The following is a 14,562-nucleotide window of genomic DNA, read 5'->3' as shown; positions in this document are numbered from 1 at the left end:
AGGAATATAGAGATGGTGGCACATGCTGCGGGTTAAAACTTGGAGGGAGAGGGTGCAGATGACAGTGGTGGTGATGGTCAGTGAAAGCTGCTCAGCAAGGGAAAGTCTGAGCAGTGAGGGATACCTACTGGCAGGGTTTCCAGCATACACAGCCACAGACGTAACGATCCCTGATGCAGGAACGTGCTTGGCACATTCAGGGGGCAGGACAGAAGCCAGAGTGGCAGGGGACAGGGTGAGCAGGGGTAGTGGCAAGAGATGAGGTCAGTGAGGTAGCCTCAAGATAGTCCTCAAGTAAGGACTTTGACTTCTACTCTGAGAGGGGCCCCACCATCCATCCATCCATCCATCCATCCATCCATCCATCCATCCATCCATCCATCCTTCCGTCCTTCCATCCCTCCATCCTTCCATCCATCCCTCTATCCATCCATCCATTCATCCATCCTTCCGTCCATCCTCCGTCCATTCATTGAAAACTTACAGAGCACTGATTAGCCAAATCAGAGGAAGGAATTTGTTCCTTCCTACAAGGAACAAAGTTAAATCCCTATGCAACTCTCAATGAAAAGTATTTTAGAGGAAGAAGACCATGGACTAATAAATATAGAGGTAGAAGTGGTTTGGAGAAAAATGGGGAAGGAGCTAGGGAGTGGGGACAGGTCAGGCAAGGTCTCACTGAGAGAGTGATATTGGAGCAGAGATCTAAAAGGGAGTGCTTTCCTAGTAGCTCAGCTGGTAAAGACGCCGCCTGCAATACAGGAAACCCCAGTTTGATTCCTGGGTTGGGAAGATCCGCTAGAGAAGGGCTAGGCTACCCACTCCAGTATTCTTGGGCTTCCCTGGTGGCTCAGCTGGTAAAGAATCCGCCTGCAATATGGGAGACTTGGGTTTGATCCCTGGGTTGGGAAGATCCCCTGGAGAAGGGATAGGCTACCCACTCCAGTACTGTGGCCTGGAGAATTCCCTGGGATAGGGAGTGGGGACAGGTCAGGCAAGATCTCATTGAGAGAGTGATATTGGGTCAGATATCTAAAAGGAAAGGATGAACAGTGTCTACATCAGAAAGACTCCCAGGCAGAGGAAGCAGTGAAAGGGCAAAGGCCGGGAGGCAGAAAACGGGAAACAGCATGGAGGCCGTATGCCTGGAGCACAGTGAGTGAGGCAGAGGTGGCTGGGCCTGGATGCCACAGTGGGGGGTTTCATTTATTCAAAGTCAGCTGGGGAGCCACTAAAGGATTCTGCACAGAGCAGTCAGCTAATGGAGCTTCTATTTTTAAAGACTCAATGGCTGATGTGTGGAGAACAGGTTAACAGACACAGAAGCAGAAAGGTGAGTGAGAAGCTGTTCCAGTTAATCCAGGCAGAGAGGGAAGGAGCCTGGTCCAGGCTGCCAAAGGAGGGGACAGTGAGGAACATACATATGCTGGATATATTCGAAAGCAAAAAACACAGGTTTTGCTGAAGGGTTCACTGTATGGTATGAGAGGAAGAACAAGGTCAAGTGTGACTTCAAGGTTTTTAACCTGAGTAACTGGGAAGATAAGCCTGGATGATAAAATTGGGAATTCTGTATTGGACGTGTTAATTTTGAGATGCTTACCACAACGATGGGCTTGTTGGGTGAAAAGTTGGACTACCAAGTCTAGAAGTCCAGGCTGCAGATGGGAATTTGGGGAGCTCAGTAGTAGATTGTTCAAACCACCAACTGATAAAAGCTCAACAGGCCTAAGGACTGAGTGTGGATATAGAAGGAAAGACATCCAACAAGCTGAGGGCTGATCCCTGGACTCTCCAACATTCAGAGACAGGGAGACAAGGAGAAGGAGAAGAGGCCAACGAGAGAGGAGAAAGCCCAAGAGAGGGCATTCAAGGAAGCCAAGTGAAAGTGTTTCAAGAAGGGACCAATTGTGCCAAATGCTGCTGACAGGTCTAAAAATGGGATCATAGTGTTTTGCAACCATTTTTTCCCCTTAAACTATATAATAAGCCTGAACCCTGTAATAGGTATATTAGTATACAATTTTAATAGGTGCAGGATTTTTTGTTTTTTGCTGTGATAAACAATGCAGCAACTTTATGCCATCTCTTTAAGCACATCCTATATAATTTTTTTAGGATATACTCCTACCTATGGAATTGCTTGATCAAACACGTTCATGCCCTTAAGGCTTTTGCATGCTGTTGAGGCTGCTTTTACTCACTGACCAACAGAACAACAGAGTACCTGCTTCCTTGCCCCATTGTGTTAGTCGTTCAGTCATGTCCGACTCTGTGCGACCCCATGGACTGTAGCCCACCAGGCTCCTGTCCATGGAATTCTCTAGGCAAGAATACTGGAGTGGGTAGCCATTTCTTTCTCCAGGGGATCTTCCCAACCCAGGAATTGAGCCCAGGTCTCCCTCATTGCAGGCAGATTCTTTACCGTCTGAGCCACCAGGGAAGCCTTTGCCCTGCTGGGACAGTGTTTTTGCCAATTTTATAGATGGAAATTGAACTTACAGTTGACCACTAAGGAGTATGAACGTATTTCTTATCTTCTATGGCAATCCACATTTTTTGAAGAATCTGAGTCCCTTTTCCTATTGGAGTGTATGAATATATATATAATTCCCAGCATATGTATACCTGTCTTTTTCTGATTAATCCATATGCAATGGGGCTCCTGTACACTAAGGATATTAATCCATTTTTCTGCCATAAATGTCAAATTTGTTGTATGACTTTTAATTTTATTTCTGGCATTTTGATGTATTAAATTTTTATGTAATTAAATCATCAATGTTTTCATTTATGACTTTTACCTTTATGACATTTAGAAATTCCTTCTCTCCCAAGATGACAGAATTTAGTACTTGGCATTTGTAAAGTGACTTGTTAGTGAAACTATTTCTCTTTTGCTTTAGGAAACACTATTTTCCAAAAAGTTTTCTTGCTTTTTTCTGCCTCTTGATAGTGTTTTTAAAAAGACCTTATTAGATTTCATTTCCACAAAAGTCCTATTAAAGTCATAACATCTAAAAATAGAATCCAATAACGTTAGGACCAAATGGAGAAAAAAGTATGCCTTTCTTTGGGGAGAGGAAGACTATAAGTTAAGAGGCATTTTGTGCATCAGAGTTGTATTTTTAGAATGATAATATTTTCCACCTTTCATAAAAAGATTGCAACACATTTCCTCTCCTACTTAGCTATAACTTTTTGTTTTTTAACTGCAGATTTAAATTGCCCTCCAATTGCACTCCACTGCCTGCTCCATGGGTCTTCACTGAAGACAGGGCCTGATTAAGAAGCCCCTTTTTTATGACACTTCTTTCTATACATGGCTTATTAGGAAAATATTGTTGGCAGTGTAGCACAGGTTTAAAGGCTGGAGTCAGGTCTTTACTGAACTCAGCTCTGCCATTTATTACCTGCAGGACCTTACAAGCTACCTGACAAGTTATCTGACATTGCCATGCCTCTGGTTTCTCCTCCAGAGCAACTGGTCCATCGACCTCACCGAGCTGATGCAAGGATGAAGTGATCGAATGCATGTGGAACACTCGGCACAGTGCCTGGCATACGGTGAATGCACGATAAATCTCTGCTTCTACTACTACCTCAGCTTCGTTTACATTTATTTTTAAATTCTGTGAAGGTTGCATTACCTCTTTTGCTAGTTTCTGTCCTTGCTCCACACATATAGGTTTTTCCTTCATATCATTCAGTCTTGCTAAAGTTTTGGGGTCATCTCGGAGATCAATCTAGTTAAGAAAAGTTGATAATATCCCATCATAGCATCAGTCTTTAAAGATAAAACATGTAGTACCATTTAACCCCCACATAGAAAAAGAAAAGATTACAAAGGAACTTGATTTTTATTTTTATTTTTTTTTTTTTTTTGCCCCGCCCTGGGGAACTTGATTTTTAAAACAGACTAATATAGTAATTGCTCTGACATTACCTTTTCCAAAAGTGTGACAGAATTTATTATAACAAACAACTGAGATTAAACACGTATCTCATTTGCTAAATCTTGGGGCCATCATCTAAGGGCAACGTCACGAGGCAGGCCAGAAAGGCTTTTCTTGAACGGGTAAAATCAAAGCATACGTACCTGAGTTCCTATTAATAAAAAGGGTACATTTGGTGCGTATTCTTTAAGTTCTGGCACCCACTCCTCTTTCACGTTTTGAAATGAGGCTGGATTCACCACAGAGAAGCATATTAGGAAGACATCAGTCATTGGGTAAGATAAAGGCCTCAGACGATCATAGTCTTCCTAAGGAAGAAAGCAGAACCTCATTATTTCTAGCACTGTGAGTTTACTAATAAATATGCATATTAGATTAGATGGTCAAAAAGCATGGTCGGGACTATTCCACAAATGAAACGCGTGGCATTCTACATCCATCAACATAATTCCATTCATTTTTGCTGCTCTTCTTTTGGAAGTTCTGAACACCAGGGGGGTAAAGACATGACGATATCATTAACAACTATAAGGAAACTTTGAGAAAATACATTGTGATGACCACAGTTCTCACTGGAATCATCTTTAACTGAAAAGTTTGCACACAGAATTGATTGTGGCTAAACAGGTACAGTCATGTATAATAACTAATATTATATACTGAATGTTACTATGTAAACATACCAATATGCTCTCTCATGTTACTTATTTAATCCTTGTAACAACTATATGACATAAGAACCACTCTCTGTGTTGCATTTGCGTAGACCGAGGCGCCCAAGTTAAATGACTTGTGTAAGGAAGCATAATAAGCAAGTAAAGGAGACAGGATTCAAACACGGGCAGCTTCACTCTAGAGTCCATGCGTTAACCACTATACAGCCTCACTGAGACCTTAAATCTTTGTTTTCCCTGTTTATACAGTTTTCTTAATTGTGTGTATGTGTTACACGTGCATGTTTGTGTGAAGAATTAAAGATGGAAACATATGGAATAAATCTACAGTTCCTTCTTACTCCCCAGTTTCCATTTCTTTCCTGAACTGCAGATTTTTCAAATGTGTCTTTCCTGTTGTTTTTTGTGCGTGTATATGCCTAGAGCTCTATGTATTTAAACATCTGTACATAGAAGAGACGGTGCAATCCATGTTGTTCTGCACCTTTCCGCATGTCTTGGAGCTGGTGCCAGACTAGAACACGTTAGACTGCCATATGATTTTAAACTAAGGGTAGCTGATTTACAATGTTGCATTAGTTTCAGGTGTATAACAAAGTGACTCATATATATACAATGAATATATATGTGTGATTATATATATATATATGTGCATGTGTGTGCTAAGTCACTTCAGTGGTGTCTGACTCTTTGAGACCCTATAGACTATAGCCCACCAGACTCTTCTGTCCATGGAGATTCTCCAGGCAAGAATACTGGAGTGGGCTGCCATGCCCTCCTCCAGGGGATCTTCCTGACACACATATATAATTTATTCTTTTTCAGATTCTTCTCCCTCATAGGTTATTACAGTATATGTTGTTGCTGTTCGGTTGCTAAGTCATGTCCAACTCTTGGCAACCCCATGAACTGTAGCATGCCAGGCTCCTCTGGCCTCCACTGTCTCCTCGTATGTGAGTATGCTAAGTCCCTTCAGTCGTGTCCAACTCTTTGTGACCCCATGGACTGTAGCCCACCAGGCTCCTCTGTCCATGGGATTCCCCAGGCAAGAATACTGGAGTGGGTTGCCATGCCCTCCTCCAGGGGATCTTCCTAACCTAGGGACTGAACCCGCATCTCTTTTATCTCCTGCATTGGCAGGTGGGTTCTTTACCACTAGCGCCACCTGGGAAGCACTGTTTCCTGGAGTTTGCTCAAAGTTATGTCCATCGAGTCAGTGATACTATCTAACCATCTCAGTCTCTGCTGCTACCTTCTCTTTTTGCCTTCAATCTTTTGACAGACATACAATTTTAAAGTGCTGCTTCATAGTCCACAGAAGAGTTGCACCATCAATGGCTGTTTTAACGTGTCTCTATCACAAAAGGCAGTGAATATCCTGTTTGCTTAGATTATTTCCTAGGACACAAAATTCTGCTTGCTTACATTCCAGGGAGTGAGCAGAATCAGGATTCCATTTTTGTCAGGGCTAGCCTCTCATCTGTTTTCAAGGAAATTTTATTTTTGGCCTAAGCTGCCACCCGTCTTAAATGACCCTTCACTACTAGAACGGCATGAATGTGGAACTAAAGGCGTATTAAAAATATCTTCCACTTGGAATTTCAGTGGTAGTATTTCTCTCATGGGACGATTTTCCTTTCATGTCATCTTCTGACATTTTTCTTACTACAGTGTTACACTCAAGCATATTATTATCTCAAACTCTTGACTTTGGAGTTAACCCTTCTGGTTTTTTGCAATGCTTTCTAAGGGCACACGTGCAGTCTGGGGCCAAGGGTATTGAAAGATTTCTCAGGTGTTGGCTTGGGACAAGATGGGAAATGCCACCCCCAGTCTTCTTGAACATTTGTTTTAAAAGTGGAGGCTTCTAACTGGTTTTGAAAGCAGAGCTATAGTGTTAAGAAATTATTAATGATGAGCTCGAGTGGAGAAGGAAATGGCAACCCACTCCAGTGTTCTTGCCTGGAGAATTCCAGGGACGCAGGAGCCTGGTGGGCTGCCATCTCTGGGGTCACACAGAATTGAACACGACTGAAGCAACTTAGCAGCAGCAGCAGCCAAGTAGAATGGGTGTGAACTATGTTGGCACCCCAGTCAGTTACAAAAGGACTATTATAAAAAAACATGTTTTAGAATCAGTTTGAGTCCATTCACACAGAATGGACAGCTAGTGGGAAGCTGCTGTAGAGGGCTAGGAGCTCAGCTCAGGGCCCTGTGATGACCTAGAAGGGTGGGATGGGAGGTCCAAGAGGGAAGGGCTGTATGTATACACACAGCTGATTCACTTTGTTGTACAGCAGAAACACAACATTGTAAAGCAATTCTACCCCAATAAAAATAAAAAAACTAGATAAGCAAAAAACAAACATAAGTTTGAGTATTAAATAGTACAATTTGTTGCATTAAGTATACTTTCTGTACTCTACTCCAATTTCAAACTGCATGCTAAGAAGAATTAAAGGGACAGCATCTGATCTTAGCATTCTACCTAGCAGCTGTCCGTTCCTGAGCAAACTTGCACACAGCATGGTCAGGGAAGGAGGGTGGGGTTCTTGCTAGAAATTCCTCTTCCACCATATTTCGAGATCTAGTTTTCACAGAATTAGTAAATGAGGATACTATCCCATAGGATTATGAGGAATAAATGAGATAACGCAACTAAAGCACTCAGCAGAGTGCCAGACACATAAAAATCTCTTTCACTGCTTTAACATAAATTCTTCAATCTCACGGGAAACTGGTTCTCCTATTTTCTGCCATCCACACAGGGTCCCATCAATCCCATATCAGTCCTGACTCTGCGTCTCTCTCTCTCTCCAACCACAGAGAAGAAACTCTTCTAGTGAGAAACACAAATTTTCTACCCTGGCATCAAAACACACAAATGAAACTGAGGTCTCTTGAGGACAGTATAATTTTCAGATTACTATAAAAGAATGATATATTATTACTGTACTAATTAATCATTTGGGGACTCAAGAGCCTTAAGACTATTTACAATGTAACCCCCCAAAAAAGAATTATATATTTTTCAAGAAAATCAAATTAGATTTTTTAAATGAAAAATTTATCTCATCAGGGAAACAGAACATGCATTCTTTCTCGAGGAGGGTATTGAAAGTGAAAGTCGCTCAGTCATGTCCGACTCTTTGCGACCCCATGGACTGAATTCTCCAGGCCAGAATACTGGAGTGGGTAGCCTTTCCCTTCTCCAGACGATCTTCCCAATCCAGGGATTGAACCCAGGTCTCCCGCATTGCAGGCGGATTCTTTACCAACTGAGCTATGAGGGAAGACATCAAAAGTAACTGAATGGAAAGTTCTCTAGAAGTGCTTAACATTCATCCAAATATTCTATGGAACATAAGTCTACTGTAAGCATTCTTTTCATAATCTCAATGAGAGACATGTGGACACAAAGGAAGGAACCTAGACTAATCATTTCTGCTGCTGCTGCTGCTAAGTCATTTCAGTCGTGTCCGACTCTGTGCAACCCCATAGACGGCAGCCCACCAGGCTCCACCGTCCCTGGGATTCTCCAGGCAAGAACACTGGAGTGGGTTGCCATTTCCTTCTCCAATGCATGAAAGTGAAAGGTGAAAGTGAAGTCGCTCAGTTGTGTCCGACTCTTAGCGACCCCATGGACTGCAGCCTACCAGGCTCCTCCGTCCATGGGATTTTCCAGGCAAGAGTACTGCAGTGGGGTGCCGAATCATTTCTAGATCTGCTAAATTGTAGATTTTTGTTGCAAAAGTTAAAATATGAAGAACTGAGGTTGAAAAAAAAAGACCAGTGTGTTTAGAATTCCTTGGAAAGAAATGTTACTTAAGTCTGAACTATCTAATATGAACTTCTTCTGCCTATAATCTCCAGCAAAACCATTGGCAGTGATAATCAGAATGAAACCTTTCTGCTTTCATCTAGCCTAAGTAATTAGAAGTCTAAAAATAGATAACAAATTTAAAAAAATGATTCCCTGTGCATACTGTACCATGCATCATATAAAATTGTTTACATCTACTGCGCAGTATCTTGAGAGAACACAATGTGCAATTTTAGACTTGGGGATAAATAAACTGAAGCATGTAACCCTTTCCTCCCTAGCTATATATTTAAAATTTGACAACACAAAGAGAGTTAAATGTGGAACTGCCCTTTCTTTTAAAAGTCCTAATTCCTCAAAGTCAATTCTCATGTTCTCCTAATTCATAAATTGATTATATTTTAGTCCAAAAAATTTTTTTAAAGGTAGATGTTTAAACATTTCAGCCTGGTAACTGAAATATTCTCAGTGTATTAAAGACAACTGTCTTACGTTAAAAGCTGAGAAACAGTGGTGAACTTGGTCAACAGGATTGCTGAACTGCTTAATAAAAGCTTTAGTTTCTTAGCAACTGGCTGAGTACCAGTGGGATCCATTTTCTTACAGTGGGTTCTGGTAGCTCACTGACTGATTAGACTCTCCGTGCTCATCAAGAGTGCTTGACCTGTAAGGATGACCGGCTTCACCCTTCAACAGTATCACAGTTGACGATCTGACAAGAGCCCACAGACAATGAGACCAATGAAACATGCTCTGAGAGGAAACAAAACACCTTCAGGTGCAACAGAGAACTGGAGCAAATGGCCATCAGTCAGAAGACCCCTTTTAACGCCCAGTTCAGCCAGCAGTGCTCTTCAGGGTGCCCACTTTTGCAAGACCTTTGTTCCCTTCATTGTGGACCTGGGTACTCCCTCCCACTTTAGTGAGTTCTGTTTAAAATACACATTTTTAGAATGTGTACAGCTACTTAAACTACATATCCAAAATGTGTACTTTAAGCAAACCACTCACATTGGGTAGTGTAGCCTCTGCCATGCTTTTTGTGGTATTCTGTCACATTATGGGCTAGAAGAAGCACAAGCTGGAATCAAGATTGCCGGGAGAAATATCAATAACCTCAGATATGCAGATGACACCACCCTTATGGCAGAAAGTGAAGAGGAACTCAAAAGCCTCTCGATGAAAGTGAAAGAGGAGAGTGAAAAAGTTGGCTTAGAGCTCAACATTCAGAAAACTAAGATCGTGGCATCTGGCCCCATCACTTCATGGCAAATAGATGGGGAAACAGTGGAAACAGTTTTGGGGGGCTCTAAAATCACTGCAGATGGTGATTGCAGCCATGAAATTAAAAGATGCTTACTCCTTGGAAGGAAAGTTATGACCAACCTAAACAGCATATTAAAAAGCAGAGACATTACTTTGCCAACAAAGGCCCGTCTAGTCAAGGCTATGGTTTTTCCAGTGGTCAGGTATGGATGTGAGAGTTGGACTGTGAAGAAAGCTGAGCGCCAAAGAATTGATGGTTCTGAACTGTGGTGTTGGAGAAGACTCTTGAGAGTGCCTTGGACTGCAAGGAGGTCCAACCAGTCCATTCTGAAGGAGAATAGTCCTGGGTGTTCTTTGGAAGGAATGATGCTAAAGCTGAAACTCCAGTACTTTGGCCACCTGATGCAAAGAGTTGACTCATTGGAAAAGACTCTGATGCTGGGAGGGATCGTGGGCAGGAGGAGAAGGGGACGACAGAGGATGAGATGGCTGGATGGCATCACTGACTCAATGGACATGAGTCTGAGTGAACTCTGAGAGCTGGTGATGGACAGGGAGGCCTGGCGTGCTGCGATTCATGGGGTCGCAAAGAGTCGGACATGACTGAGCAACTGAACTGAACTGATCACATACTGGTCACTGAAAATTAGCAAAGAGGTTCCAAGGACATGTACACACAAATAAAAGAAATAAACATCCCCTCTGAAGCTCATATTTCGTTGGGAATTCAAGACATGAATACAGGAAAAGATAGTCAGATACAGCAATGGGAGAAAGAAAAGTGTAAACTGCAGCAGGTGAATATATAAATGCTTAATCAAAAAGACACTAGTAAGCAACTGCCATGTGTCCAGAATGTGCAACCATCAGGGAAATGAAGGACAAGATTCAGCCATTTCTAACTTGTAACACGCTTTATAAATGCTCATAAGACATCTGCATGTTGAAAATGTGGCAACGAGCTTGAATGAGCAGCAAGAGCAGCAACACCCATGGTGTGCCTGGGTACCTCACTAGAACTTTGCATACCTCAAAGCCATAGCCTAGAACAGAAGAAATGGTGGTGCTGCTGAGAGAACATGCTAAGGTTGGCACTGAGGAGGAAGAATTGATAGAGGAGAGACAAAAACGTTTATGACGGTTTTTGCTCTTAGGGAGTTCACAGCAAGGGAAACAAACCTATGCGGACATTATATTACAAGTCAGAATGTGGTGGAAACCAAGGGCAGTAATTAGGAGGCGCTAAGAAAAGACTTCTTAGAAGAGGTGGCATTTGGGCTGACCCTTACAGGAGGGAGAGGATTGGAACATATGTGACGAGCTAGCATGTGCCCTGTGTCAAATCACTTATTTCTTAGAGCTTTTGTTTATCAGTCTGTGAAATAGGAGACTATCAATGACAAGTGCTTTGAAAACTATAAAGTGCTGTAAGAATATATTATGCTTCCAAATAATCCAGGATGTTACTTTAGAAAATATTTATCAAAACCTGTAAGAGTTTTCCTCTTTAACAACCTAGAATAAGAAGTGGGACCGCAATTGAATAATTCTTTTAACAGTCAAGTCCCAGACTACTACTACTTCAAGATATATAGAATGTAAGGCAACTGAGTAAGGATGTCCTTGACAGCTGGTGGCTTGTGGTAAATGAAGGAGTAGTCATCTCCATCTGAAACATCTGTTTCTGCTGAGAAGCCCAAAATAGGTATCGGGCATGGCTCCCGAACCAGTCCAACCCCCAAAGGGTGCTACTCTAAAGCCAAGTGGCACATGGACTGCGGCTGGCTTCTGAAGACCAAAAGCATTTTGTCAGAAAACTTATAAATGATCAACATTTCTATAATAATTCTTGGCAATAGCAGTCTATGAAACCTCATCTTCTTTGTGTAGTTCTTTTGTCGTTTTTATGTTCGTTTTGTATTTCACTTTGTGAAATATCATTTTTCAGCCCCTTAAAAATAACTTTTCAAGGAAGCTGGGTTGGGTTCTTTGGAGGAGTACTTTGGTAAGTTTGCTTCAAAATGCATTGACGATGCGTTTATTGGACTAAATAAAATTTAGGGAGAATTTTTTTTTAAGTGCTAGAAATTCCTAAAAGGTCATTGTTTTTCAAAAACTTAAAAAAATTTTTTTTACTTTCTTAACATCATTTTCCCTTCCTTTCTTTTCTTCCACCCTCCCTACCTCCCTCCTTCCCTTTTTTTAAAAAACGTCTTCTGTTCAGTTGTGAAATGGGTGTTTACTTATCATAAGCCTGATTAGTTCCTGGCGAGAGTTCTTGAAATTGAAGGCTCAGCTTCTAACTTTAAGCAACTGTCATCTTCATATATTTTGATTAGAATAAATCCATTTCCCAGTTAATTTACTAATTATCTAGGAGTTGGTGAACTAGACCTTTGGCTTCTTTTCCATTATTATCTTGCTTTTGGCTGTCTGAGTGACTGTAACTCCTGTTTAGGTTAGCTGGATGAAAAAAGAGAGAAATGTAAATGTGTGGTAGCAGAAAGACAACCAGCTGGAGCACTGACTGTGCCGTTATCTAACCGTGTCTCATGAACCTGCACTTCCTCATCTCTGGAAGGAGAGGACTGAACTAGATTGCCACGTCACATGGTGAGACACGCTCAAACTAACACTTTTTACCCTTGTGAGCAGCCCTAGTAACAGATTTAATGTGGGTGGAGGTTTAAACTACCGAATAAAAATTGAGTTTTAGGGTACTGTTTTATCTAAGCTGACCCCCCAAGGCAGGGGATCAAGACTTAGCTAAATATGGCCCTTCGGCAAGCTTCATTTCCCCATCTGTGAGGGGAGAATAAATATAGCATACACATGTTAAGATAAATGAGAGAGCTGGTCAAGTGTTTTGAGCTCTTCAACAAGACAAGCCTGACTTTCCAAAAAAAGACAAACCACAGCTTCGGAGCCAGTGCAATTTCTTTTGTGTGTGGTGAGATGACTTCCTTCATTGTAAAGGATTTAGAGCTGCAATTCTACATTGTCTGGAGCTATAATTGCAAGTCTCTTTCACTGAAACAGAGGTCAGCTGGCCTAAGGCAGGCAGCAGGATGGTCAATGTCAGGTCACACTCTGTGCAGTGGGTTCCTTTTCTAACTTCTTTCGGTACAAATTTCACATGGATGGAATAGTCATGCGTCCATGTATTCCAACAAATACTACCCACTAGGTGCTAAACCCTGTGTGCTCCAACGAGAAACAGTTGTGTACCCGGCCCTCGTGGAGTTCACTGCACAGCAGAGGCAAGTGCTTCCCCACTAGGGCAGGACTCCTCCAGGTTCAGGGGACACCGGGAAAATGCAGGAGTTATTGCTGATTGTCAACATGAATGTGGGAACCCTACCAGCATTTGGGGACTGGGAGCCAGGGTGCTACTTGACCTGTGTAGTGAAAACCGGTCCTGGATCCCACATGATTGATGAGTGTATCTTGCTAGGCGCTGAGTGACTCTAGGTCCTAGCTCTGCTGCATATGAGACAAAGGTAGATTTACCTGGTGTTGCTCAAACATTACAGGACTTGTTTACCACTACCAAAAATTGTACACCACTGGCAATACTACTTCTAGTACCCTAACTGCTAAAACTAAAACACAACCCTGTTAGTGAACTTTTGGAGTTATTGCTACAGGTGTTCACCTGATGACTTCATTATGATTTCTGAAGTACTCAGCCCTGGGAACTTAGGAATTTAATACTGAAATAAATGCTTTTATTATGAATTACTTTCCTTTTATTTCTCCTTCTTACTACTGCCAGGATGTAACACTGATTTAAAATTTATGTATACAGAGAGGTTATATTACCTATTCATTTGAAGATAAGTATAGGAGAACTCTATTTTAAAAATTGTTATCAAAAGGGGAGAAGGAGATTTCCCTGGAGGTCCAATACCCAATGCAGGGGGCCCAGGTTTGATCCCTGGTCAGGGAACTACATTCCATATACCACAACTAAAGTTCCTGCATGCTGCAATGAAGATCAAAGATTCTGAGTGCTTCAATTAAGACATGGCAGAGCCAACTAAATAAATAAAAGCAAGGGGTGTAGATCCAATGTATCAATACCAAGGACTTCCCCGGTGGTCCAGTGGTTAGGAATCTGCCTTTCAATGCAGTGGATATGAGTTCGATCCCTGGTTGGAGAACTAAAATCCTACATGCTTTGGGGCAACTAAGCTGGCTCCCCACAGCTAGAGAAAGACTGTGCACCACAAGGAAGACCCAGTGCAGCCAAAAAATTAATAAATAACCACTGGACTGGCAGTCCAGTGCTTAAGAATCCACCTTGCAATGCAGGGGATGCAGGTCTGATCCCTAGTCAGGGAACTAAGATCCCACATGCGGCCAAGCGCTAAGCCCACACACTGCAACTACTGAGCTTGTGCCACAATTAAAGAGTCCATTCACCCCAGTGAAAGATCCTGTATGCTGCAGCTAAGACCCAAGGCAGCCAAATTAAATATATATATATATATATATGTGTATATATATATATATATATGTGTATATATATATATATATATATATATATATATGAGAGAAACTGAGTCAGGTATTTAACAAATTGGGACGAAAATGATTATGAATACAAACTGGGATATGCTGAGAAGGAAAAGAGCCAGGAGAGAGGGCAACCAGGATGACCAGCTTCAGCCTGGTTGGTGTGAAAAGACCTCTTGGAGGGAGTGATGTCTAACCTGAGATCTGAGGGATGCGCTGAGGAGCCACTATAAGATGGCAGGGGCAAAAGGCCCAAGGCAGGAAAGCCCTGACAGACGCTAATGCAGGAAAGGCCAGCATGACAAGGTGAGACAGGGTGGGGAGC

At 42.0% G+C, this 14,562-nt stretch overlaps 1 protein-coding gene across 1 annotated transcript in view; it reads right to left on the bottom strand.

The window, feature by feature from the left end:
* The window catches only part of RHOQ (ras homolog family member Q), a 41,306-nt gene that overhangs the window by 3,652 nt on the left and 23,092 nt on the right, over positions 1–14,562 (bottom strand). Inside the window, exons 3-4 of the mRNA XM_018055194.1 lie at positions 4,100–4,264; positions 3,651–3,746 (exon numbers count right to left, since the gene is read on the bottom strand). Of these exons, the coding sequence (XP_017910683.1) occupies positions 3,651–3,746; positions 4,100–4,264 (261 nt within the window). The remainder of the gene's footprint in view (positions 1–3,650; positions 3,747–4,099; positions 4,265–14,562) is intronic.

Source organism: Capra hircus, chromosome 11 (genome assembly GCF_001704415.2).
Source record: "Capra hircus breed San Clemente chromosome 11, ASM170441v1, whole genome shotgun sequence".
Classification (NCBI taxonomy): Eukaryota; Metazoa; Chordata; class Mammalia; order Artiodactyla; family Bovidae; genus Capra; species Capra hircus.
The sequence above is the reverse complement of the archived record's forward strand: the minus strand, read 5'-3'. Positions and strand labels throughout refer to the sequence as shown.